The sequence below is a fragment of the Carettochelys insculpta genome, chromosome 20, assembly GCF_033958435.1.
Source record: "Carettochelys insculpta isolate YL-2023 chromosome 20, ASM3395843v1, whole genome shotgun sequence".
Classification (NCBI taxonomy): domain Eukaryota; kingdom Metazoa; phylum Chordata; order Testudines; family Carettochelyidae; genus Carettochelys; species Carettochelys insculpta.
This window is the reverse complement of record NC_134156.1, coordinates 17,125,317-17,151,838: the sequence shown is the minus strand read 5'-3', so window position 1 is coordinate 17,151,838 and position 26,522 is coordinate 17,125,317. Positions and strand designations below refer to the sequence as shown.

The 26,522-nt window shown below is 46.2% G+C and overlaps 1 protein-coding gene across 5 annotated transcripts in view; it reads right to left on the bottom strand.

Moving 5' to 3' along the window:
• The window catches only part of RHOT1 (ras homolog family member T1), a 63,624-nt gene extending 40,334 nt beyond the window's left edge, over positions 1-23,290 (bottom strand). For 3 of the 5 annotated variants that reach the window (XM_075014231.1, XM_075014230.1, XM_075014235.1), the window contains exons 1-2: positions 23,115-23,290; positions 10,210-10,268 (exon numbers count right to left, since the gene is read on the bottom strand). In XM_075014231.1, coding sequence (XP_074870332.1) covers positions 10,210-10,268; positions 23,115-23,151 — 96 coding nt within the window. In that variant the 5' untranslated portion in view covers positions 23,152-23,290. The remainder of the gene's footprint in view (positions 1-10,209; positions 10,269-23,114) is intronic. The other 2 variants (XM_075014233.1, XM_075014234.1) reach the window with 1 other exon arrangement.
• Between the last annotated feature and the right edge of the window lie 3,232 nt (positions 23,291-26,522).

Genomic DNA, 26,522 nt, shown 5'->3' with positions numbered 1-26,522 from the left:
GTGACCCTCCGAGTATGGCCGCTACATTGTGTGCTGCTGTCAGGTGTGCAGGAAGAAGGTCAAAGTAAGCCCACAAAGTTCGGATTGAATTTGAATTTCAATTAAAATTTGAATTGGAATTGGCAGCCCAGCCCTGAAAAGAAAAAGGGTGGCCATTATGAAAAAATCCCTTTGCCCATCACAGCGCAACACATCGGCAGACATTGCGCTGCATTGGTGCACCCTGTACTGCAATCATGAGCACTCAGGGTAGTGGTCTGACTAGTACTTCTCAGGCTCGCGAGAGAGCCCCATCTTGATCTCACTGCCATTTGGGGAGACCAATCGGTGGTGAAGAGACTTCGGGTGGCCAAGATAAATGCGGCTATCTATGATCAGATGGCATGCGAGACAGCCCCCCAAGGTTACTCCTGGGACTCTATGCAATGCCAGATGAAGGTTAAAGAACTCCAGCAGGCCTATCACAATGTCTGTGAAGCCAGCAAGCGGTCAGAGGCAGCTCCACGGGCCTGCCGCTATTATCAACAGCTCCACATGCTTATGGGAAGCAACCCCACCACTGCCATGGAGGACCCCGGACTGAATCACGATACTTGTGGAGGCCCTGGTATGGAGTTTGGGGTGAGCCTGGAGGAGCAGAGTGGCTCAGAGGAAGAGGACAACGGAGAGAAGGAAAGGAGCAATGAGCAGTGGACAGAGGAAGTTGCTCCAGACAGCTCAGAGTTCTTCACCATTGACCTGGAACCGGTCCCCTCCACAGCATTCCCCTCCATACCAGGACCTTCCACGGCAGTCCCCTCCATTGGTCCCTTAGCCCTCTGGAGTAAGCGGTTCAGATGAGTATTCATTCTGCATGCTAGAAGCAGGCTGGGGGGTGGGTATGGGTACAAGTTTGCTAGCTATGGTTCTGTGCCTCTCAGAACAGCACGTTTATGTTTCTCAGGATGGAGCAGTTCTCCTTTTCGGAGATCTCCTCAAAGGCCTCATCCAGGCACTCTTTTTTTTTTTTCCACGAGGTTCTTGGGCAAGTCTGACTTGTTGTAGCTTCCACAGTAGCACACTTTGCCACACCAAGCAACTTGAGAGTGATCTGGTGTCATGGCACCACACAGCATTTTAGCAACTTTTCCAGGCCTTTGGTCACACAGCCGGATGGTCTGAAGAAGTGGGTCTGTCCCACAAAAGCTCACCTAACAAATTACTTTGTTAGTCTTTAAAGTGCTCCTTGACTGCTCTTTGGTTTTGATAGTATATAGACTAGCACGGCTTCCTCTCTGTTACTATTCAGCAGTAGGAGCTGTTCTTTCTCCATATCTGTTAGTTTTAGGAGAGTGATGTCTCCTTTGGCAACCTGCAGAAGTAGGGGAATTTGCTTTAAAAAACATGCTTCTTGCCCCTTTACACTGGCCTGCAGCAGCGAGCAGGTACTCTGTTCCCCACCCCACAACACAATTTGCAGGCTCAATGGGGAGTGCCCCTCCATGTCCCTTTCCAATCATAATTTCTTTTAATTTTTCATGATTCCCCCAAGCCACACTGCTGCCTGACTCTGCTGGGCTTTTTCCATCCCATTTCCCCATCCCCCAGCATTTCAGGACTCCCTGGCACCATGCAGCTGCCCATCTCTGCTGGGCTTTTCTCATGCCATGTCCCTTTCCCCCAGCATTTCTTTGCATTTTCCTGGGCCCCCACGGCACCCCCCCCCCCAGCTGCCAGGCTCTGTTGGGCACTTCCCCTCCCAATCCCTCTTCCGCCAGCGTTTCTTTGGATTTTCCAGGACTCTCCAGTGCTACGTGGCTGTCGCGCATTTCCCCTCCCATCTTCCCTTTCCAAGCACCATTTGTTTTCACTTCTCAGGAATCCCCCTGTGCCATGCAGAGGATTCCTTTGCTGTGTTTTTCCCTTCTCATGTCTCTTTACATCCAGCCTCTCTTTGGATATGTTTTTCTTTACATTATTTTTATTGTGCATCAAAGCCCCACATGCAGCCATCCATTTTTCACTGCCACAGGACACATGCCTAGGACACCTGGTGACCGCCCCTGGCTTTGCAAACCTTTCAATTCCTACCAAAAGAGGACAATTGCTTATAACTTACCATGTCCACAAAGAAATGTGCTGGAGAAGTGATGGCAAGCGGTGCATTTCAGAATACCTACCTACGGTCCCATCCTTAATAACCAATGTATCCTTCAGAAGTATACTTTCAGTGATAGTACACAGAAAGACCCATTTGTTGCACTTCAACGCATATTATGTGAATTGTATCTTAATTTTGACCTCCATTTTCCAGACCCAGTGCCCAGCATTGCAGAGAAACCAGAAGATGCAAGAAATGCAAACAAGATCTGATCCTGCAGCACACGAAAAACACTGAGGCAAAACACAAGAACCTTCCAAAGGATGCTGCTTAGTGGTGTCACAGTACAGCTGAGTGGCATCAGTCAAGCAAACTTCAACAAGAAAATGCTTGACCTGCAGCAGCAACAGCGGTCAAAAATGAATGAGGCCACGGCAAAGCAGAATGAGGTTGTGGCAAAGCTGCAAAGGCTGTTACTGAGCAGATGGAGGTCCTGGGCTCCCTGCAGCAACTGCAGAGGGGTTCCCAACCTAGAAGGGAATCGGCTGATACCCGCTGAGGAACGGGTGCCCAACCTGCTGTCAAGGTCCCGTGATAAGTCCCCTAAGGAGAGGTCACCCACTCCCTGTAGTCAATGTCCCCACACGCAGGGAGGGAGGGAAGGCTTCCCTGTCGCTCCAGCCCAAGGGACACTGAAATAGGCTCTTCAAGCACCCTTGAGACAGCTTCTTTTCCCAGCCACTTAAACCTCTCCTCCTCCCAAAATAAATCATTCCTTTGAGCTCGGCGTGATTTCTTGTCCAGGGGGGTGGGGAGGCGGCAGGGAACAAATCAAACCAGGCAGGTGGGGAGAAGAGGAGCATTGCTGAAGGCACAGGTGGTCAGTGAGAGTCCCCTGTCAGCAGCAGACGCGCAGCTGAGGGAACCGAGCAGGCTGGAGGAGTGGGGGGCTGAAGGCACAGCTGTCCGTCACTTGCATTCTATTTACTGCAACCTAACCCCTTCCCACCAGGTGTAAACATTCGTTCATTATGGCATGGTATGATTTACTAGCATTATGGCAGAGACATACATAGGTAGCACATGCACTACAGATCAGTCATGAATTTTAAGGTGTTCCAATATTGCTGCAGCATGAACGTGGCTACTGGTGGATGGCTGTGTAGACGGCTGCAAGTAAGCCCTGTCTATTGCCTCCGCTTCAGAATTCCAAATAGACAGGAAAGTCTCCCACCTTGATTCACATATGCTGTGCAAAATAGTGCATGCTGTAATAATGGTGGGGACATTAGCTTCAGAAACATCCAAATGGGTCAATAAAAACTGAACCTTGCTTTCAAGCATCCAAAGGCACATACAACGATCATCCTGCACCTGCTCAGTTGGAGATTAAAGTTTTCATTGCTGGGGCCCAGGGGTCCTGTGTAGGGTTTCTTCAGGCAGGGAAGCAGAGGGTAAGCAGGGTCACCCAATATAACAACGGACATTTCTACGTCGCCAATCTTCATTTTCCGATCAGAAAAAAGAAGTCCCATCCAGGAGCTTTCGGTACAGTCTAGAATTTCAGAATATGCGCGCATCATGAACCCTCCCAGACCAGCCAACATTGACATTGGTAAAATGACCTCTGTGGTCTACTAACCCCTGAATGACCATGGAGAAGTACCCCTTTCAGTTAATATACTCAGAAGCCAGGTGGACCAGGACCACGATGGGGATGTGCATGCCCTCTATTGCCCCACCAGTTAGGAAAAACCTGGGCAGGAAAGCCATCCGCTATGGCCTGTACATCTCCCAGGGTCAGAGTCTTCAGGAGGAGACACCGACAGATTGCATGGGCCACCTCCATCACCACAGACCCCGCTGTGGAGCTGCCCACTCCAAAATGATTTGCCACTGACCAGTAACTGTGAGGGGTTGCAAACTTCCACAGTGCAATTGCCACTCGCTTCTGAGCCATTAAAGCCTGACTCATTTTCGTGTTGCTGTGCTTCAGGGTGGGCACAAGCACACCACAAAGTTCCAAAGGGGTGGACTTGCGCATGCAAAAGTTCTGCACCCACTGCTGGTCATCCCAGGACTCCAAAATGATGTGATCCCACCAGTTTGTGTTGGTCTCTTGAGTCCCAAACCGCCGCTCCACTGTCAGCAGTGCAGTCATGGCAGCCACCAGCTCTGAGTTCTTGGACCGCAGTTGGCACAATTGCTGTTCCAAACCACCATCCTCGTCAGCAGCAGCAGCAGCACCACAAGTAAGATAGTCAAGCGTCACTGAACTTTTGGTATTGAAGGACAAATCGCAGTGGTTTCTGAAATGATCTGTGCTATGAGTTGGAGCATTCGTGGATCCGTGCTTGCACTGGAGTGCTGCAGCAGAAATGGTGCAAATCTACAGTTCTTTTTTCGCAAGGATAGTGATGCAGTGAATTCTGGGACAGTGCTTAGAATTCTGGGGTTCCAACATGAAACACCCACAAGCAACAGGGGCTAAGGCACTGTGGGATAGATGCCCACAATGCAGTGCTCACGCTGTTGAACTTGCACAGGTCAATGGGGATGTGAAGATGTGACATGGAAAAAAGGTGGGTCGACTTTCAACAAGTTTTTTGGACACTTTATTCGAATTCATAATATTGTGGTTAAGTATTCAAATTTATTATATACTGAATTTATCTCGTAGTGTAAATGCAGCCTGGGTCAGTTTGTTTGGCTGTGTGGACACGCCAGACCGAAAGCACTGCCAAAAATCACATTCACATTTTTCCGTTCATTTTGCACAAATGACTGACCTATGAGGCCTAATCCAGCTCCAGCTGAAATGGCAAAACTCCCGCTGATTTGAATGAAGCAGACTGGGCCCATGAAAACAACTAATTTTCTCAAAGGAATGGGAAGCTTTTTTAATAGTGATCACATGCAGCATATACAGTCCTCTCTCCAAAAAGTCAACACACAGTAGGCTCTTTTCTTTTATAGATTCTGATAAATATTATATCTACAGAAGTCTACAGGAAACTCAGAAAGGCTACTCATGAAAATTAGTGCTTTGAAAAAATTGTGTACATCAGCTATAACAAGCAATACAGTAAACCTTCACTTTACATGTCTTCAGGTTGCACAAAACTTGCTTTAACATGAGAGTTTCACACAACTTGAAGACATGTGGCTGTCAGCCTGCCTAGCTTCCAACAGTTGCCGGCAGCTAGGTAGGCTAAGAGCCCCTTCCCCCTGCCCAAGGTGACCAACCGTCCTGTATTGGGCAGAACAGTCCCGTATTTGGGATGCCAAAAAGGCGCCCCTACTTATTTTTTAAAAGGGATGAACTGTCCCTTACTTACGCCCTTGGGGGCTGTGGGCGGAAGCACCCTCAACTGCCACTTCTCCAGGGCTCCGGGTGGGGAGTGACTGCGGCCACTGCTTCCCCAGGGCTCCAAGGCCGGGAGCCCCTGTGGCCACTGCTTCCCTGGAGTGGGTGGGGGTGGGGGGAGGCAGCTCCCTGGGGCTTGGTGCAGCCAGGAGGAGCCATCCCTCCCCCGATATATCCCTGTCCCGTATTTGGGACAGGGATATATGGTTGCCCTACCCCTGCCTTCCCACAGCAGCGACAGGCACTGCTCTGGGAAGGTAGGGGGAAAGGCTTTTAGCTCACCTAGCTGCCTACCGCTGTGGGCAGCCAGGCAGGCTAAAACCCCCTTCCCAGAGCAGCACTGCTGTCAAGCTGAGAGCGTCCCTGCTCTGGGAAGGTAGGGAGAAGGGTTTTAGGCCCCCGACTCCGGCTGCAGCCCTAGCTCACACAGGAGGCTCCCAGCCCCCGACACACTAAAGCCCTGCATGGGGCTCGGGCTCCAGCATCCTGCCCACCACCCCCAGGGACCCTGCTCCAACCTCTGCAGACCCAGCTCCAAACCCTGCACACCCTGGCTCAGCTTCACCCTCCCGCCCCCACTGCAGCCCTAACCCATCCCAGGCTTAACCCCTCGCAGCCAACCCGCTGCCCAACCCCGCCACTCAAACTTACCCAAAATTTGGGATATGCAAGGGCTGTGTGGAACTCAACCCTCACGTATCCTGAGGGACTACGGTAAATTCCTTGTATTGTCAAAGGTCACCCGGAAGGCCACTGGCAGAACTGGGAGTATAATCCAGGTCTCCTAAGGCCCAGCCCAGTGCTCTATCCACTAACCACGCCTCCTTCCTAACTATGAAACATCAATCTTTAGTCTACAGAAATTCATCAATCTGCCCCTTTTGCTTGACCATATCTTTATGTTCTTTTAATAAGCCTGACTACTCAAAGAATGGCTTTGTGTAAAGCTGCAGAATGCAGTCACAGATCTACCAAGAATAATGGCAGTTCTGATCTGCATACTAAACACATGCAAGTTCCAGCAAGTCCTTCTGAAGAGCTATACACGATACAACTAAGTCTGAAATTATCTGTTTTTTTCAGCAGACTGAAAAGGTACTTGAAGTGAAATCTACTGTATAAATTATACTCTACTGTATAAAAATGAAGTTTTGAAGTGCTGCAACTCATTCAGAGGGTAACAATGGCAAGGAGCCGCAGAAGTATTTTAAAACTTTTACAGCCTTGGTCTTGTGCTTCAGACACATACTGCTTTACCTTAGGAAATGACACTGCAGTTTGAAAAAGTGAAGGCTTAGATTACATAAGGCCAGCCGCAAGTCACACATTCAATAATTCAAACATTCACTTAAGAAGATGATAAATTCTTTCCCCTAATAGCGTGTCAAGAAAAGGAATCCAGTAAGTGCTAAAAAAAAACCTAAGTTTTATTGTCTACTGCCTTTCTCAAAGGAATAGTCAGACAACAAATATTTAGTATAATCCAATCCACAAGCAACTAAATAAAACCAAACCATTTCCACATTTATCTGAAAAAGATTTAGACAATTATTTATATTGACCAGGCTATGTAAGCATGTTTCAAAAAAATAACACCTTGCAAACTCATTCTTCATTACAGATACTGACTACTGCTACAAAGACTATTTAGCTCGACAAGTTTTGAAAACTTCATTTTTATTTATGATACAGATCACTCGCTAGTTTGCTCCAAGCTCAAGCTGAGACCCAAGAAGCTGTACCGCTCTAAACCTGCTGGAAGGCCCCGCATTGACGCCAGAAAGACGGCAAACTCGGAGAAAGCTGAAAAGTTGAGAGAGACCCTCCAGGAAAATCTGCGCAGCGGCCCTGGGGGCGCTGATGCGACATCCAAATGGCAACATCTGAGGGATACAGTTTACAACATGGCCTTGTCGGTGTTTGGAAGAAGAGCTAGAAACATGAACAACTGGTTCAAAGCTAACTCCGATGAGATGATTCCAGTCATTGAAAAGAAGCGCGCTGCACTCCTGGAGTACAAACGCTCACCGAGCCAGAACACCCAGCAAGCACTTGGAGCAGCCAGAAGAACAGTACAGGAGACAGCCAGGCGCTGTGCCATCAACCACTGGCTCCAGCTATCCAGCAGCATCCAGACCTGTGCTGACTTTGGTAATCTCAGAGGAACGTACGAGGGTATGAAGAAGGCATTAGGGACCCACCCAGAACAAGATGGCACATCTCAAATCCAAATCTGGTGAAGTCATCGCTCACAAAGTCAAACAGATGGAGCGCTGGGTTGAGCACTACTCCAAGCTGTACTCACACGAGAACGTTGTGGTTGACGCAGCCCTTCATGCCGTAGAGCTCCTACCAGTAATGGACGAACTGGATCAAGAACTGACTGTGGATGAACTGAAGAGAGCCATCGACAGCATTGCAGTAGGAAGGGCCCCTGGCCAGGATGGTATACCACGAGAGGTAATCAAGTGTGCCACTGACACACTCCTGGAATCCCTACATGAGCTACTGTGCCTGTGCTGGAAAGAGGGTGAGGTTCCACAGGATATGCGCGATGCTAACATTGTAACGTTGTATAAGAACAAAGGAGACAGAAGCGTCACTGGTAAACTGTTCGCTCGCGTCATCCTTGGCAGACTCCAGAAGATTGCTGAGAGGGTGTACCCCGAATCACAGTGCGGATTCCGCTCAGAGAGGTCTACCGTTGACATGGTCTTCTCTCTAAGGCAGCTGCAGGAGAAGTGCAGGGAGCAGAGGAAGCTACTCTACATAGCCTTCATCGACCTGACCAAGGCCTTTGACTTGGTCAGCAGAGATGGACTGTTCAAACTGCTCCACAAGATAGGCTGTCCTCCACGGTTACTCAAGATGATCCAGTTGTTCCAAGAAGACATGAGAGGAACCATCCAATATGACGGCGCATTATCAGATGCTTTCAGATTCAGGAGCAGCGTCAAACAAGGATGAGTGCTCGCTCCGACATTGTTCGGGATCTTCTTCGCACTCCTCCTGAAGCATGCCTTTGGATCTTCAACAGAGGGCATCTTGCTGCACACAAGATCTGATGGGAAACTGTTTAACCTTGCAAGGCTGAAAGCTAAGTCTAAGGTGCGGGAAGTCCTCATCAGAGACATGCTGTTCGCAGACGATGCTGCTGTAGTGTCTCACACAGAAGATCAGCTTCAAAAACTGCTGCATCAGTTCTCCAAAGCGTGCAAGGACTTCGGGCTTACCATCAGCCTAAAGAAGACAAATGTACTCGGTCAGGATGTTGCTGGATCCCCATCAATTAGCATTGACAACTATACGTTAGAGGTCGTCCACGAGTTCGTTTACCTCGGGTCCACCATCACTGACACCCTGTCGTTGCACACTGAGCTAAATAGGAGGATTGGAAAAGCGGCCACAACTCTGTCCAGACTCAGTAAGACAGTGTGGAATAACAAGAAGCTGTACACTCACACCAAAATGCAAGTCTACAGAGCCTGCATGCTCAGCACCCTCCTTTATGGCAGCGAGACTTGGACCCTGTATGCCCGCCAGGAAAAGAGGCTGAATGTCTTCCACTTGCACTGCCTCAGGCGCATCCTTGGAATATCATGGAAGGACAGAGTGACCAACACCGCCGTCCTTGAGCAAGCTGGAATCCCAACCATGCACACCCTCCTCAGGCAGCGTCGGCTCCGCTGGCTTGGCCACTTCCACAGGATGAATGATGGAAGGATCCCAAAAGACATCCTGTATGGTGAGCTAGCCTCTGGCAAAAGACCTCCTGGATGCCCCCAGTTGCGCTACAAAGATGTCTGCAAGAGAGACCTCAGAGAGGTAGACATCGAGCTGGACAACTGGGAAGAACTAGCAGACGACCGCAGCAGATGGAGGCAGGGGTTACACAGGGGCCTTCAGAAGGGCGAGATGAAGATCAGACAGCTAGCAGAGGAGAAGTGAGCACACAGAAAGCACACTAAGGACTTGCCAGACACCCACCACATCTGCAAGAGATGCAGCAAGGACTGTCACTCTCGTGTGGGCCTTCATAGTCACAGTAGACGCTGTAAATGAAGTCCTCAATTGAAACTATAAAGGGCGCGATCCATAGTCTATGCAGACTGATGGATGCCTACTAATTAGATGCTCACATTTTTACAAGTAAATGCCTTCTTACAAAGAGATCAACCTCTGCCTCCTCCTTCTAAAACAATTTGTCCCCTATTATTCCCTTCTGTTGATCTATGTTATTTTCTGACAGTTTTTAAAGGACCAACACATCAGGAATACATGGATCAAGAAGCACAAGTGTGAGCTCAATTAAGCACATGAAAATAATTGGCAAAAAAGGTAACTTTAATTACTCCAGTTCATAAGCTTTAAGTATCAGATAGGTAGCAGTGTTAGTCTGTATCTTCAAGAAGCAGAAGTCCTGTTGCACCTTATAGACTAACAGATATTTTGGAGCATAAGCTTTCATGGGTCAAGAACCACTTCGTCAGATGCATGCATCTCTCATGTATCTAATGAAGCGGGTCTTGACCCATGAAAGCTTAGGCTCTAAGCTTTAAGTGACTCATCAAGGAGAAGCCAACACATTTTATCACCATTTAAAATACTTTAATGATCAACTCCATATATTTAAACAAAGATTTCCATGGATAGATTTAAAACTACAAAACCACTAAGTTTAACTTACATGCACATTTTTGTGCATGGTAAGTAGCTCTTCTTGCAGAAAAGCACAATTTAGGGACAAATAGGGATGTCCTACCTCTTCTGGAAATTCTTCACTGACAAGAGACATAATAAGTGATGTCTTTCCAACTCTGGCTGTGAAGGGGAAAAAAAAATGTAATTAGAATAGTTGTTTCATCTTTTTAACTATCCAGTGTAGCACAGGTCTATCTTAAGATAGGAAAATTTTTAAACATTTTATAACGTTCAATATTAAATATTTAACAACGTATTTTTATAAAATCTAAACCTGGGTCCTCAGCTCCTTCACAGGGTCACTTTAAGGACTTTTCTGGTAAAGAAATGGGACTTAGATTTCTATGTGTTATCGAATACATGCCTAAACTTTTCAGCTAGAGAAACAAAATTTCAAATCTTGTTTGCCAGGTCCAGATTTACATAATTAAGATGAGCAGGATTTAGTCTCAGATTACGACAACATGAAGCACCTCCGCAACTATCTAGTAATGCACAAGGAATATTGACATTAACACAAGAACTCAGGAAGGAGAGGGATGAAAAGAATTAATGTAGAAAGAAAGTGACATGCATAATAAAAGATGAAGAGACAGGGTTTTCCTCATTGAAACCAGACTGGTCAGCGAAGACTATACTACAGAGAGCAATCATTTATGGGCAGCACTTTCTGCACCTAGTTTGGATTGTAAACTCCCTGAAGATAGGACTTTACTTTTAACTACGTTTGCCAAAACGCTAAACCTACTTTTGATGGATTAAAAAAAAAAACCTACACTGGTGAGAAGAGTTAACTCTAGATGATTTTGTGCTTTTCTGATGCTTTTTCATCAAATGTTCTTGTACGAGAAGATGCTGGTAGTTTCACATGACTAGCTTCATGACAAGGAAAATGCCAAATAGACGCAAGTATATGATCATTAGTCTTAACTCATCCAAAAGAAGTGAGGTTACTTGGTACAAATCAGCTGTCCTTTGCTCTATCTTTATACAGAAATTACTGAATCGTTCGTCACAAATTTCTTTAGAACATGGTAGAACAGTAACCTAGTTGATTGAAAAAACAACACAGAATCTAATCTGTAATCTCAGGGTCAGCTCTGGTTTGCCCTGCAGCAGTGTATAGTACTTGCTGGTTTTAATGTCTTCTTTTAAAAAGCAGAAACTCTCTCTGAACTACAATAACAGAGCTTTATGAGGGCTGCTATTGAAAGGATCTGGCATAATCCTCCAAAGAAAATTATCAATGATGTTGCATAATTAGATACCAAGGAACCCCAAACTTTTTCAGAGTGGATTACTTATATGGACAATAAATATTATGAAAACACAAATATAATTTTATTTTCTTGTAATTAAATTTAGCATTTGGAAATGAGACAAGTAATAACTCTGACAAGCCAGCCCTTCACTGATCAGAGTTTAAGACTGTTACGTATGCCACCCTACTTTTATACTATAGTTATTCTTGACATGATGATTCCACCTCAGCCCCAGACCCCTTACTGTCCTTGAAATAAATGTCAGGGCCCTTGCTGGACTAAGGGGAATGGACTCAGACCTGGTCCCTGCCTAAAACTTGGTCAACTTAGCTACATCACTCAGGACTGTGAATATTTTCATGTTCAGTATGATGTAGTTTGGCCAACCTAACCCTACTTCAGACATACTGAGGAAACAGTAGCTAGTGTGACAGAAGAATTCCTCTTTCTCTTGCTGGGTGGGGAATAAATAAATAACTTAAGAAACATAAAAACCCCTCCATCAGGTTGTGTCTGAGCTACAGATGCATGGCTGCAGCTCTGGTGCTGTACTGCTTCTAATGCAGACATACCCTGAATCTTCACAAGCTGTAATGTGTCTACTTTGACATTACAAAATACAGCAAACTGCCTCGATGTGAAGAAGTTCTTGTCTATTATAAAAATAAATTGTTCTGAAACTGATAAACATTGATGAATTTTGCAACCAGAGTAACAAATGAAAACATCAGTCTTAATCCCAATTTCTACTCTATGATAAATAAACTGGGCAGTGTCTCATTATCTGGGATGCCTACATTATTAACTTGGCACACCTGAATTTAATTTGGAGGGAGCATACAACATTTCTGGGATTACTTCTTTGTCTGAGAGTCTTCAAGTGCCACTAACTTTGTGAGATAAATGAGTGATATCCAGAAGAACACGACCACAACAACACTGCACACTAACTTGCTGCTCAGTTTGCAACTGTGAAAAGTTATGCTGCTCTGACTGCAGTTATGAAATTATCTTTTTAAAGCATTTCCTCTTTGAACTTTCATTTTTGAGGCAATTATGTGATATTTTTGCCAAAACTTTAACGAAGGAGTCTAATTTATTACACTTGAGCCAAAAATATGTCTTTCAGTTTTACTAAAATTTAACTAGATAGACTTACATTTATCTCATTCATATAGTATTCTTCCTTGTATCTGTGCTTACTAGGCACAATGTCACATGCTCATCTCCCTAACACCATTCAAGGATGAGAATAGCATTTCTGTTAAACCCGTATTTTATGTATCACTTTGATCACCTTAATTTCAGTCTTTTAGGGCTGGTGTCAGTTGTATTTGTATTGAGCTGATCTCCTTAATTGCACATGGTAATACCAGTGCAGGAAACAACTACACAGAGACAGATTATGTTTGGTTATTTTAGACAGTGCAGAAAATGTGTGTGTACTAAAATGAGAAGCAAGGCAAGTTTAGTCTAACAACTTTTCCAGTCCCTTTTCGGTATAGCAACACAGATATTTCGCAGTCCATGGGAGTCTCCTTTCCTCACTATCCTCACCAAAAGAGTACTGCAGTTTATTTAAAAAAAAAATTAAGAAAAACAAAGAAATATATGTTGGAAAGGGAGGCTATCATGCACACAAGGAACAGCTGCAGGTCTTTTCCGTACTGCCATTTGGATTTCACTTTGGGAAGTATTAAAAATCATAGAATTCTAAAGCTGGAGGGACCTCAGAAAGTCATCTAGTCCAGCCTGTTGCCCAAAGCAGGATCAACCCCAACTAAATCATCATAGCCATGACTATGTCAAGCTGGGATTTAAAAACCTCTTGGGACAGAGATTCTACCACCTCTCTTGGTGACACATTCCAGTTCTTCACCACCCTCCTGGAGAAATAGTTTTTCCTAATATCCAGCAAACACCTCTCCCTCTGTAACTTCAGACCATTGTTCCTTGTTCTGCCATCTGTCACCATGGAGAACAGTCTCGCTCCATCCTCTTTAGAGCCCCCTTTAAGGAAGCTGAAGACTGCTATCAAATTGCCCCTCAGTCTTCTCTTCTGCAAACTAAATAAGCCCAAACCCTTCAGCCTCTCCTCACAGGTCATGTGTTCCAGCTCCCTAATCATTTTTGTTGCCCTCTGCTGAACCCTCTCCAATGCATCCCTATACTGTGGGGCCCAGAACTGGATGCAATACTCCAGATGTGGCCTCACCAGCGCCGAGCAGACGTGAATAATAATGCCTTCTCTAGATCTGCTGGTAATGTTTCTCCTAATGCATCCCAAAATGCCATTAGCATTCTTGGCTACAAGAGCACACTGTTGACTCATATCCAGCCTCTCATCCACTTTAACCCCTAGGTCCTTTTCTGCTGCACTGCTACCTAGCCAGTCAGTCCTCAGCCTGTAACAGTGTTTGGGTTTCTTCCATCCCAAGTGCAGGACTCTGCACCTGTCCTCGTTGAACCTCACCAGATTTTTTGGCCCAATCCTCCAATTTGCCTAGGTCACTCTGGATCCTATCCCTGCACACCAATGTATCTGCCTGACATTAGTGTCACCTGCAAATTTACTAAGTGTGCAATCCATCCTTTCATCCAGGGCATTAATAAAGATGTTGAACAGTACTGGCACTAGAACCAATCCTTGGGGCACTTCACTTGAAACCAACTGCCAACCAGATACCAAGTCAGTGACCCTACCTGTTGGGCCCATCCATCAAGCCAATTTTCCATCCATCTTACAGTCCATGGATAAATCCATACTTCCTTACCTTACGGGCAAGAATGTTGTGGGAGACTGTATCAAAAGCTTTGCTAAAATCAAGGTATATCACATCCATTGATTTCCCCATGTCCACAGAGCCAGTTACCTCAGTAATAGGGTAGCTATTATGTAAGTCTCTTAATCCAGAGATGCTACTGTGTTTTGCTGAGAGATACTTTTCTGAGCCAATTATTACTTGCTGTTTCCTTGAGCTGCGTACTGTTCTGAACACACTCATGTTTTATTCTGACATCACTAACTATGACATAAGCCAGAGGTACTAAATTGTACCTGCTCCCTCTCCTGGGCTAACTATTTTTTTCTGCCAGGCAAACGAAATATTATTGGCATAATCATAGTATATAAAGATGAGCATCTACTACTTTTCTTGATTTATCTGAAAGGCTACCATAGGCCAGTTACAGTTAAATCACTTAAAAAGCTTATCTGTATGTGTAGTTACAAAATATACTTTGACTATTAAAGAGCTTTTCATACACTTTTGAGAAATAAAATAATGTTAAAAAATTATTAATTAATTAATACCCTTACCAATACCATACCCACATAAGAATAGTCCTTACTCATGAGTGTAACCCCAATGAGACCACTAGGGCCACTTGTGTGAATACGGTGAGGCCATTTTAATGATCCTACTGAACAAGTATATTCAGAAATCTTTCCATTGTCATTGGACCACCTGCCCTTTGATGTACTATTTTCAGAAGAAACCTGCTGTTTTCAGAAATGCTGCTTCAGCACAGTGGAACCAAGCAGCATGATGGCTACAGTAAGAAGTCATTACAATTTGAATAATTTGAACATGAAATTGCATCTCTGACAGAGCTCCAGGAAAAAAAGAATGGCACTATCCCTTGTGAACCCCATAACTGGCTGAGTTTGAAAGCTGACAATTTACAGCTTTCTCACAAAAAACTGAAAAATAAAGAAAATGTCATCCTTTTATCTATCTAGAGCAACATATTACTATTACAGGTTGAAACGCTAATCTGGAACTCTCTCATCCAGCAATAGTTTTAATCCCGCATGCTTTTAGTTAGCCAGACAATCACGTATAGTCAGTGTGGCCAAGTTTCCCACAGTCCAGTAAAGTTGGTTTACAGCCACCAGTCCTGGCTCTTAGTGTTCTGTGCTGTTGTTTAGCTGTGATTGACCCCTAAATATCTTCTAAGAGCCCAGTGAGTAGCTGAAGTGCTGTTAATGTGCTGGACAATATTGACCTCCCATAGCCCATCAAATTCTCTCATTCGGCACTGGTCAGGTCCCCAGGGTACCAGATAAGAGAGGTTCAACCTGTACTAATCCAGTTCAGTGCACCTAACACCAACACTTAATTCTGGATTACATGTTATTTATACTACCATTGGAAATATGAACTAACAATTTTCTCCCTGGAGAAGTGGTAGTGAGAAACCACCGGAGGAGTGTTAGTCATTATATTAGTTTTATCTTTGGAGAATACACAGATACCATGGTGATGACCAGGATACATGAAACCAAACAGAAAAGAACTATTCTGTTCCCTACCTGCACTCCCAGTGTTGTCACCCAATCTTCATATTGTCACCAATTTGCAAGACATTCAATGACTGAGCAAGGCATTCACTCTGGCAAGTGGGTGAAACCGAATCATTTGGTATCTGCAGGCTTTGTACTGCCATGCTTTTTAAAAAAAGTGTTGTTCTTTTTTATTGCACAGATAGCCTTCTGACATAAACCTGGCATACCTGAATCACGCACAAACTGCAAGAATGTCCTCCTCCTGAGTCTGAGGACAGACTGCATCAGTGCCTCCACTTTTTTGCATTACTTTGCCAAGCACGCAAAGTAGTAAATTAACAGGATTCTGGTCTGTTTCACATTATAATACCAGTCCTGCTTGGGAAAGTTCTTTGCAGTAACAAATTCAGGCAACGGAATTACTCACAAGGCAAGAGGGCACAAAACCTGAAGGCTGAATGAGAGGTATACTGTTGGAAAATTCTTCGGCAGCTTGAAAAAGGAGCAGAAGTGGAGGACCCATCTTCCTACTTTTGTAGAGAGAGATTGCTCCTTCTTCTGCAGCAAGAAGTTTCACATTTATCAAACTTTATATTTTGTATGAGGTTAGGCTAGCAAACACTCCCAAGCGGCAAACCATAGACAGGACTCTAGAAGAAAGCTCATCCTTTTCCAACAGCTGGGGTGGCAAATCTATTTGCTATTTTCTACTGCGAGCTAGTAGATATTTAGCAAATGTTTCAAGCTCTGGCAATCAGTCACTATAGCCGCGTTTACACATGCTGGCTACTTCGAAGTAGCCACGCCAACTTCGAAATAGCGCCCGCCATGTCTACACGTGGTGAGTGCTATTTCGAAGTTGAAATCGACATAAGGCAGCGAGACTTTGAAGTCGCTATCCTCACGAGGAGATGGGACTAGCGCCCTACTTCAACGTTGAACGTCGAAGTAGGGCACATGTAGACGATCCGTGTCCCGCAACATCGAAATAGCGGGGTCCGCCATGGCGGCCATCAGCTGAGGGGTTGAGAGACGCTCTCTCCAGCCCCTGCAGGGCTCTATGGTCATTGTGTGCAGCAGCCCTTAGCCCAGGGCTTCTGGCTGCTGCTGCTGCAGCTGGGGATCCATGCTGCATGCACAGGGTCTGCAACCAGTTGTCAGCTCTGTGGATCTTGTGCTGTTTTGTGCAAGTGTGTCTGGGAGGGGCCCTTTAAGGGAGCGGCTTGCTGTTGAGTCCACCCTGTGACCCTGTCTGCAGCTGTTCCTGGCACCCTTATTTCGATGTGGGCCGCTTTGGTGTGTAGACGCTCCCCTGCAGTGCCTACTTCGATGTAGTGCTGCCCAACGTCGACGTTTAAAACGTCGACGGCACCAGCCCTGGAGGACGTGTAGACGTTATTCATCGAAATAGCTTATTTCGATGTAGCATTCACGTGTAGACGTAGCTTATGTGTCTTTGCAACATCCAGTACTAAATGTCAGGTAATTTCTTCAAACTCATCTCTCTAGTGAAAAAGAAATGGTAACTAAACTAAATAAAACAAACAAAACAACAACCACCACCACCCCACTATCTTAGCCCCAAGTAGCTCTCAGCTATTTCGCTTGATAACCACCAAATTGTTCCAGATTCTTCATAGAAGAAATCTATATTTTTATTTCAATGACATATGTGTGATTATAAATTACTTTGCTATTTACAGAATACTGCAAGGTCCCCATATTCACAGACTTAATGTTTGCAAATTCAGTTAATAGCAAGTGGCTGCTTTGTGGGCTCCAGGGTGGGGAGCACTGGTGGCCGCCACTTCCCAAGGGCCCCAGGGCAGGGAACGCCAGCACCTGCTGCCTTGCTGGGGCTTGAGGTGGGGAGCACCAACAGCCGGGGCTTCAGACAGGGATCGCCAGCAGCTGCCACTTCACCACATTCCCAAAATTCAACATTCACACAGGTTCTCAACATGGAACCCTTGCGAAAGTTGCAACCCTACTATATTGATAATTTTACTCCCAATGTTCCTTCAATTAATTTAATTGATAATTTAATCTCAATGTTCCTTCATTTAAGAGTCTATTGTAAGCAGGCCTGTTGCTTTGTGTAACCACTGAGTACTGTAATCATGAAAAGCTTATGCATAATAGCGATCTGAGGTCTTCAGCTTGCCGGCTCTTAAAGCAGCTGAGGGAACGAAACAGGAGAGAGCAACCTCTTGCTACAATGGGGCATCTAACAGCTAATTCACAGACCAATTTTACACTGGCCTAGAACAGCAAATGTTTCACTGGCACACAAGGCAGGAGCTCAGCCCCACCTTTCTGCCCTATGTAGCCAGGAGCTTGCTCAAAGCCATGCTGCCTGTGGATTAACAGAAGACCAGCCAATGCTACCAACCACCATCTAAATGGCAAAGCTCTGCATCTTCATTTATTTATTAATGAAGCTGTAGTAAGTAGGACTATTAGTGACTTTAAAAAGTATGACTGGAACTCAGAACTCAGAGGTCAAAAGGTCAAATTTCAGCACTCCACCTCAGAAAGGTTGCCGACCCCTGGCCTAGGAGGATACACACACACCCTTCTAGAGAAAGAGGGAACCATAACTGTAATAAGGTCAAGGGATCTCCCTAGAATGAAGGTGTGATGATCTCTGGCTTACTACTACTAATAATTTGCATTACCATAGTACCTAGGAGCCGCAGTTCTTGGTATTAGCTGGGTTAATTCCAGGCAAAGAAAAAACTATTCTTTCGATAAGTGAGTAGAAATGCAACTACTTTAGAAAAAAAGACAAATTAAACTGCTACAATTCTTTAACAGATTGTTTAGTTGATAAGATCTTACGTAATTTTAAAGAAAATGGCTACAGAACAGCTGCAAAATCAATATTAAAAGTCTCCCTCATATGACTCTAGGGATCCAGAATGCCACACTGGTTTTATTTGTAACATTCCTGGCCCGGTTGCCTTTTGAGGGGTGTATGTGGGTTTTGTTGTGGTTTGTTTTTTTGCTTTTTTTTTTTTAAATAATAGCTCAGGAAAACCTCTGTCACATTAAAATTTGCCTGAGTATTTAATTTGGTGAAATCCCTATGGTCTTGGTGCTCTGAAGTTCCATTGCTTGAGGTGCAGGAAACTAAGTTTATTCTGCTTAAACACTGGTTGAACATTTATCTTTACAATTTAGTGTTATTGTTTACTTAGTCTTAATGATAACAGCTTAGCTGTTAATTAGACTTAGCCTAAGTCTATACTGCCATGGAAGATTGATCCACTAAGGGTCGAACTTCTGTTTTATTTATTGATTTTTCCCAGGGTCTACATCGACCCCAGAATTCCTCACAAACAGCAAGGATTAAGGAAGGTCGAGGGGAGAAACACTCCCGTCGACATTCTTCCATGAGGACAACCTTAACAGTCAACTGCCAATAAGTCAATTTTAGCTACGCAACTGATGATACTAAAATTGTGTATCAGCAGTTGTCTGCTATGTCTCATGTAGACGTCACCTTACAACATAAAGTTGTGTGGTACGGAGAAGTGTTTAACATGGATTTTTTTTTCTTGTCTGGGAATATCAGTTAACCTTCTCATAGTAAAGTTAAACCCGGAGCTTTTCTGCAAATTAATGGCAGCCTCAAGCAAACACAGGCAATGGGGCTGACTGAATGAGGGAAACACTAAGACTTCCTCTAGGAAACACTAGGATAACACTACAAGGGTTTTCACACCTTATGCCACAATTTCAATTAGACAGACTGGCTCCATCCATTGGCTCTTTCTTGAAGCAGGTGACGTGAACTGTGGTTCCACTCCAATTGAAGTGTCCATATCCCAAACAAAAAAATCCCACCACTGTCTATATAACTGGCAGTTTCCACTGACAAGCCAATACTCAAATAAGCATTTATATTGAACTAAGTTTTTGCCTCTATCAGAAACAGTCCCTAAAAATAAACAGTTGAAGAATATTGGTAGAGAATTTTGAACAATTCATGCTGTATGTATACGTTGTTACAGATACGCTACAACTCCCAATTCTGTCAATTTGGCAGCTCTTAAAAACCCAATACATTTACAGCCACAGGCATGGTTTTGGAAGGAGGGCTGCGCAACCATTGCCTGCCCCCAAACTTCAACCCTCGGGCAAGGGTGGAATTTGCCCCCCACACGCAGTCCCACTGGTTGGACTGGACCTGCCACCCCAAATACAGAAGTCAAACTATATCTGTGTTTTCAGAGGGGCTTTGTCTAAAAGTTAAGTGCACAGCAGAGCTATAAACAGGAAGTGTAGCCACAGCACAAGTGCTGGGCAAGAAATCTCCCAGCACTCCAAGTAAACCACCTACATGAGGGAAGCAGCTAACAGTGCTGGTGCTTTACAGGGCTGTAACTTGCTGTGTTTGGGTGGGTAGAGGGGAAAAAGGGCTCAGACACGTCTGAGCTACAAAGTTAAAATGTTGTAAAGTGCCAGTGTAGATTTAACCTCACTACAGGTTGAGCCTCTCTCTTCTAGCACCCTTGCAACCTGACCAGTGCCGGACGAGAGAATTTGCCAGACTATGGGAGGTCAATATTGTCTAGCACATTACCAATACTTCCCCTGTGTAGTGAGCTCTTAGAAAACGTTTAGAAGTAAACCAGAGCTAAATAACAGCACAGAACACTGAAAGAGGGGATTGGTGGCTGCAAATAAACTTTATGGAACTGTGGGAGACTTGGCCACACCCACGATAAGTGGTTGTCTGCCTAATTAAAATCACACTGGATTACGGATGATGCTAGATGAGAGCGTTCTGTATTAAAGAGCTTCAATCTATGCTGATCTTTGAATTGCAGAACAAATATCACCTACAAAGCATGATCTATGCCCAGATATCTATGCCCAAAACATGATCTATGCTCAGATATGAATTGAGCCTTATGTTGCATCTGTACGAAAATCACTGTAGCAAAGCAGTTCCCAAACCTTTTCAGACAGGGACCCATTTTGACAATTCAAGCAATTTGGTGACCCAAGGCAATTCAAAAACCAGGGGAGCCAGGGGAAAAGCAGTGTGGTAACTAGCTAATTTTATGCCTGAGGCAAGAATATAATATTGTGCCCCCTCATGTTTATATATTCATAGTAGTTATTTCACAGAAAAAGGGAAAATACATTACTAAAACAATAACACTATGTTTATTATAGTTAGTTGTTATTTTATTATTATACTTAATCTGATTTGTGGTGGGGGAAAAGACCCTCATCCCCAAGCCACTCCCTCCCTCAGTCCCCCAGCCTAAACCCCACTCTCAGAGGTTGGAGGGGCTGGGGGGAGTCACACTCAGAGGGTAGAGTTGAGGGGCTGGGGTTTCATACTCAAGGGCTGAGGGAGTCACAAACAAAAAGTGAAAACTGACAAATCAGCTACACAGAAGGGGGAGCAAAAGGGTGGACGGGAGGTGAAAATTACTTAAGGTAAGTGCCTATTAAGTGGCTTGCCTGGGATGGCTATGAATATCAAAGGTGGAGAAGCTGTCTTTGTAATGCATAATTTCTTCTCTATTGATAGCGATAGTTGCTGGATGTGACAGCGTTAAGGAGCTGCAAATGGCTTCTTTGAGAGCCACATACAGCTCTGAGCTGCTGGCAACCCCTTAACAAATCTAATCAGGACCCATAGGTTTGGAATCCCAGCTGTAGCAGAAAGAGACCAAAATACTAAACTTTTCATTACTGTAGATCTGTGACGCTGGACTAATCTGGCTGTTTTTCTACTAAAAATACACTAACCGCAAGAGTCATCGTTTCTAACATTAAAAACATGTCTTCTACAAGTTATAACATTTAATCTAATATTGTATAGCAATTAATATCTTGTAATCATAAGTATGACTTTATCCAACATATTTTCTACCTAACTATGAAGATTTTTGATAATTTCATGGAATGACAATATACGAAAGGTTGTGCAATTTAAAACTTGCTGTCTTTTTCAATACACACGTGAGCTTCACCCAGACGCAACCCAATTTTAAATTCTGTACTGTCTGTAAATTGGCAAGTCAGCTTGGCAGGCAGGAGTACCTCTGAACTGTGTCACAGAAGTTAGCCACACAGAAATTAGGTTACGGGCAAATTCTGAAAAAAGCCATCCACAGGAAGAATTCAGCTGTATATTAAAATGAATAAAGACAATATTCAAAGCCAAATAAACTTGTTGTTTTAAAATCTGGCCCTATACTGCTTTTATCTACATTGAGATTTTAAAGCATATTAATATTGTTCTAGAAAATCATACTGCAACGCTGTTCTCTAGAAAGGATCTAAAAGTTTCCCCACACAATGCAGACAGGACTTAAAACGCTAAAGAATAATTTTACAAAACAGACTACAAACTACGTGATGCTTACACTTTCCAGAAAAATTATGTTAGCAGAGCCTTTCAAGCAAAATTTATATTTTAATGTAATTATGTATATTAAACATTTGTCACTTACATACTACTTCTGGTTCCAAGGACTTTAAAGTGCTTTACAACTAATTTCAGTAGAACATGCTGGGTGTCCAGCACATCAGAGGGTGAAATAGGGACCATGGGAGCTAACTTTAGGCACCTATTTTCTGAAATTTTTGGCTCTCTCTCCAAGGTCACACGCTGAATCACCAGCACAAACTCGGCATCTGGACTCCCAATTCCCTCTTCTAACCAAACGACAGTACTCATCTGATCCGGGCATTTAAAGCAGCGTTTGCAATTTCCAAATGCAGAGTATTAGAAACCGCCTTACTGCCCTTTCAATCGCGGGCCGTGCCGCCCCCAAATATAGGCCAGGGCGAAGAATTCTGGGGGAGAGAGCTCAGAAGCATGCAGACTGCGCGTGCAAAGTGGGATGTGTAGCTAAGAGCTGGGTATGTGCCTAACAAAGCTGCAAGAATCCAAGCCGACAACTGCAAACGAATTAGATGCGCACAGCTTCCCGCTCTGCTTATTTGATTCCTGGAGTGGTTTTAATTAAACCGTTTAACTTGCACACCCCAGCCAGGCCGGTGGCACTCAGCGCGCTGTCTGCTCTCCCACCCACTCCCAGCGAGGGGAGCGACCTGCCGGCAGCGGGCGGGGCAGTCTGCAGGACAGGGGGAGCGGGGTGGACGATGTTACACCTAACAATGGTCTCGGCCACACACAGACGTAGCAGAGCTCCTGGCCACCAGCCCCTGACGGCTGCCTTGAGATGAACCCGCACCTCCAAGCCAGGGGAGCCCTGGGAAGGGAGCGACTCCCCCTCGCCTCCCCACCCATCGAGGCACTATCGAACCAACGAGGAGCAGCAACAGCATCGCCCGCCCTCCTCCTCCTCCCCAACCCCCGGCCCCCACCCCTCTAACCCCCCCAGCCTCCGGCACTCCTGTCTGTCCCCTCCCCCCGCGACTCACGTTCTCCCACCAGCAGGATCCTCACGTCCTTCTTCATCGCTCCGCTCCCTGGGCCCGGGCTCCGGGTCCCGTTCACATCAGGGGTGGCGGGAGGCTGCGGCCTGGCCTTTGCTCTGGACCCCTCAACCGGCTCCAGCCCAGCCTCCCTCGGCCCCGCTACGGCAACGCGAGGGGGACACGATGGCGCGAGGGAAGAGCTTGAGCGCGCGAGAACGAGCGCGCCCCCTGGCGGCGCGGGGCTCTGTGGGCCGGGCTGGGCCGGGCCCGGCGTCGGGGAGGACGGGAGGGGCAGCGGGGTGGCCTGCGCTGAGCGCATCTGCGTGGCGAAGGAGTGACTGTGTCTAGCCCCGCACAGACTGCCTGTCCAGACTGCATCTGCCTGTCCGTGCTGCGGGGGGGCGGGATCTGTCCGGATCCGTCCGTGTTGGGGGCGGGTCTGTCTGTCCTTGCCGGACCTGTGCTGGGGGGCGGTCTGTCCGGATCCGTCTGTGTTGGGGGCGGGTCTGTCTGTCCATGCCGGACCTGTGCTGGGGGGGGGGTCTGTCCTGATCTGTCCGTGTTGGGGGCGGGTCTGTCTGTCCTTGCCGGACCTGTGCTGGGGGGGGGGGTCTGTCCGGATCCGTCTGTGTTGGGGGCGGGTCTGTCTGTCCATGCTGGACCTGTGCTGGGGGGGGGTCTGTCCGGATCCGTCTGTGTTGGGGGCGGGTCTGTCTGTCCATGCCGGACCTGTGCTGGGGGGCGGGGTCTGTCCGGATCTGTCCATTTTGGGAGCAGGTCTGCCTGTCCATGCCGGACCTGTGCTGGGGGGGGGTCTGTCCGGATCCGTCTGTGTTGGGGGCGGGTCTGTCTGTCCATGCCGGACCTGTGCTGGGGGGCGGGGTCTGTGCGGATCTGTCCATGTTGGGGGCAGGTCTGCCTGTCCATGCCGGACCTGTGCTGGGGGGGGGGGGTCTGTCCGGATCCATCTGTGTTGGGGGCAGGTCTGTCTGTCCATGCCGGACCTGTGCTGGGGGGGGTCTGTCCAGATCTGTCCATGGTGGGGGCGGGTCTGTCTGTCCATGCCGGACCTGTGTTGGGAGGCATCTGTCCGGATCTGTCCATGTTGAGGGCAGGTGTGTCTGTCCATGCCAGATCTGTGCTGGGGGGGGGTCTGTCTGGATCTGCTTATTTTGAGGGGTCTATCTATGCCAAATCTTTGTTGAGAGGGGGAGTCCGTCTCTCTGTCCACGTGGCACCTATCTGTGCTGGAGGCCTGTCCAGATCTGCATTGAGGGGAGGTCTGCCTGTCCATTCTGGACCAGTCTGTGTTGGGGTGGTCTGTCTGTCTTTACCAGATCTGTCCTAGTTGGGTGGGGGGGGGGGGCGACAGTCTGTGTGTCCATGTTGACTCTGTGTTGGAAGGGGCTCTGTCTATCCATTCCGGATCTGTCTGTGTTGGGGCGGTCTGTCTGTCATTGCCAGATTTATCCTTATTGGGGGTTGGGGTAGTCTGTGTGTCCATATTGGATCTGTGTTGGAATGGGGTCTGTCTGTGTTGGGGGGAGGCCTGTCTGTCCATGCTGGTCTCTCCGTGGTGGGGTTTGAGGTCTGTCTGTCTGCATTGTGTGTGTCTCTGCATGTCAGGGTTGTTGATTTTTATGTCCATTCATGTAGAGGCATCATAGGCAGAGAGTTATATGGGTGCATGGTACCCACATTCCACCAATATTCAGGAACACAGGCCCAGCTCCATCAGTACTTGCACTTATATTTTCAGAGCCATCCTGGCCACAAGACAGACGGAGGTGACTGCCCCAGGCCCTGCACTTTGCGGGGGGCTGACACTTCTGAGGGACCCAGGGTCAAAGGTGGGTTTTGACCAGCAGCAGCATGTGACCCAGACCCAACCCATCCAGCTCCATCCTGCTCACACTACAGTCCTTCCCTCCAGCCCCTGCCCGTCCTGTCTCCTCCCACCCCTGCTCCACCCCATTCTACCTCCACTCCTTCAGAGCTCCTGCTCCACCCTCATTCTGCCCGTCATGATCATGAGGGTTAGCCAGCAGCCTGGGAGTAAAAGGGTTAACCTCCTTAGCCAGGTGGGGTTGGCCTATAGGGATGTAGGTAAGAATTTCATATTGGGACAAAGGAATTTTTTGGCTCCTCCCTTTTCTGTCCTCTGGCCTTTCTTCTTCTTTCCAGCCATGAGGGAGACAGACACAGAGTATCTCCCTCACAAAATCACAGAATCATAGGGCTGGAAGGGACCTCAGGAGGTCATCTAGTCCAGCCCCCTGCTTCAAGCAGGATCAATCCCTACAAAGTCATCCCATCCAGGACCTTGTCCAGCTGGGACTTAAAAACCTCAAGGGATGGAGAATCCAGCACCTCTCTAGGCAACACATTCCAATGCTTCACCACCCGCCTGGTGAAGTAGTTTTTCCTAATATCTAACCTACACCTTTCCCTCTTCAACTTTTGACCATTACTCCTTGTTCTGCCATCTGACACCACTGAGAACAGTTTCTCACCCTCCTCTTTAGAGCTCCCCTTCAGGAAGTTGAAGGCTGCTATTAAATCACCTCTAAGTCTTCTCTTCTGTAAACTAAACAAGCCCAAAATCCTCAGCCTATCCTCATAGGTCTTGTGCTCCAGACCCTTAATCATTTTTGTTGCCCTTCACTGAACCTGCTCTAGCAAATCCACATCCTTTTTATACTGGGGGGGCCCAAAACTGGACACAGTATTCCAGATGTGGCCTCACCAGTGCCGAATAAAGAGGAATAACTACTTCCCTAGATCTGCTCAAAATGCTCCTCCTAATGCACCCCAGTATGCCGTTAGCTTTCTTGGCTACAAGGGCACACTGTTTACTCATATCCAGCCTTTCATCCACCATAACCCCTAGGTCCCTTTCCATTGTACTGCTGCTGAGCCAGTCGGTCCCCAGCCTGTAACAATGTTTAGGATTCTGCCACCCCAGGTGCAGGACTCTACAATTTTCCTTATTGAACCACATCAGATTTCTTTTGGCCCAGTCCTCCAATTTATCCAGGTCCCTCGGGATTCTCTCTCTACCCTCCAATGTATCTACCTCTCCCCCTAGTTTTGTGTCATCTGCAAACTTGCTGAAGGTGCAACCCAGTCCCTCATCCAGGTCATTAATAAAGATGTTGAATAACACCCTCCAAGAACAGGCCCTCCAATCTTCTGTAAGTGGGGTAAAGTTTATATAAATCCATTAGGCTTTATTGTTTTATGGTTTGGGAAGTGGGATCTGATGTCTGTGCACTTTTTAGAAATGTTCTTTTACTCTCCTTGTAACTAAGTTCTTAGAGGCCCATGGTGGAGACTCCCCATGTGTTTTACTTTGGGACTCTTCCATCTAGTCATGAGGCTTGCAACATGAATATTGTTGTAAAAATAAAA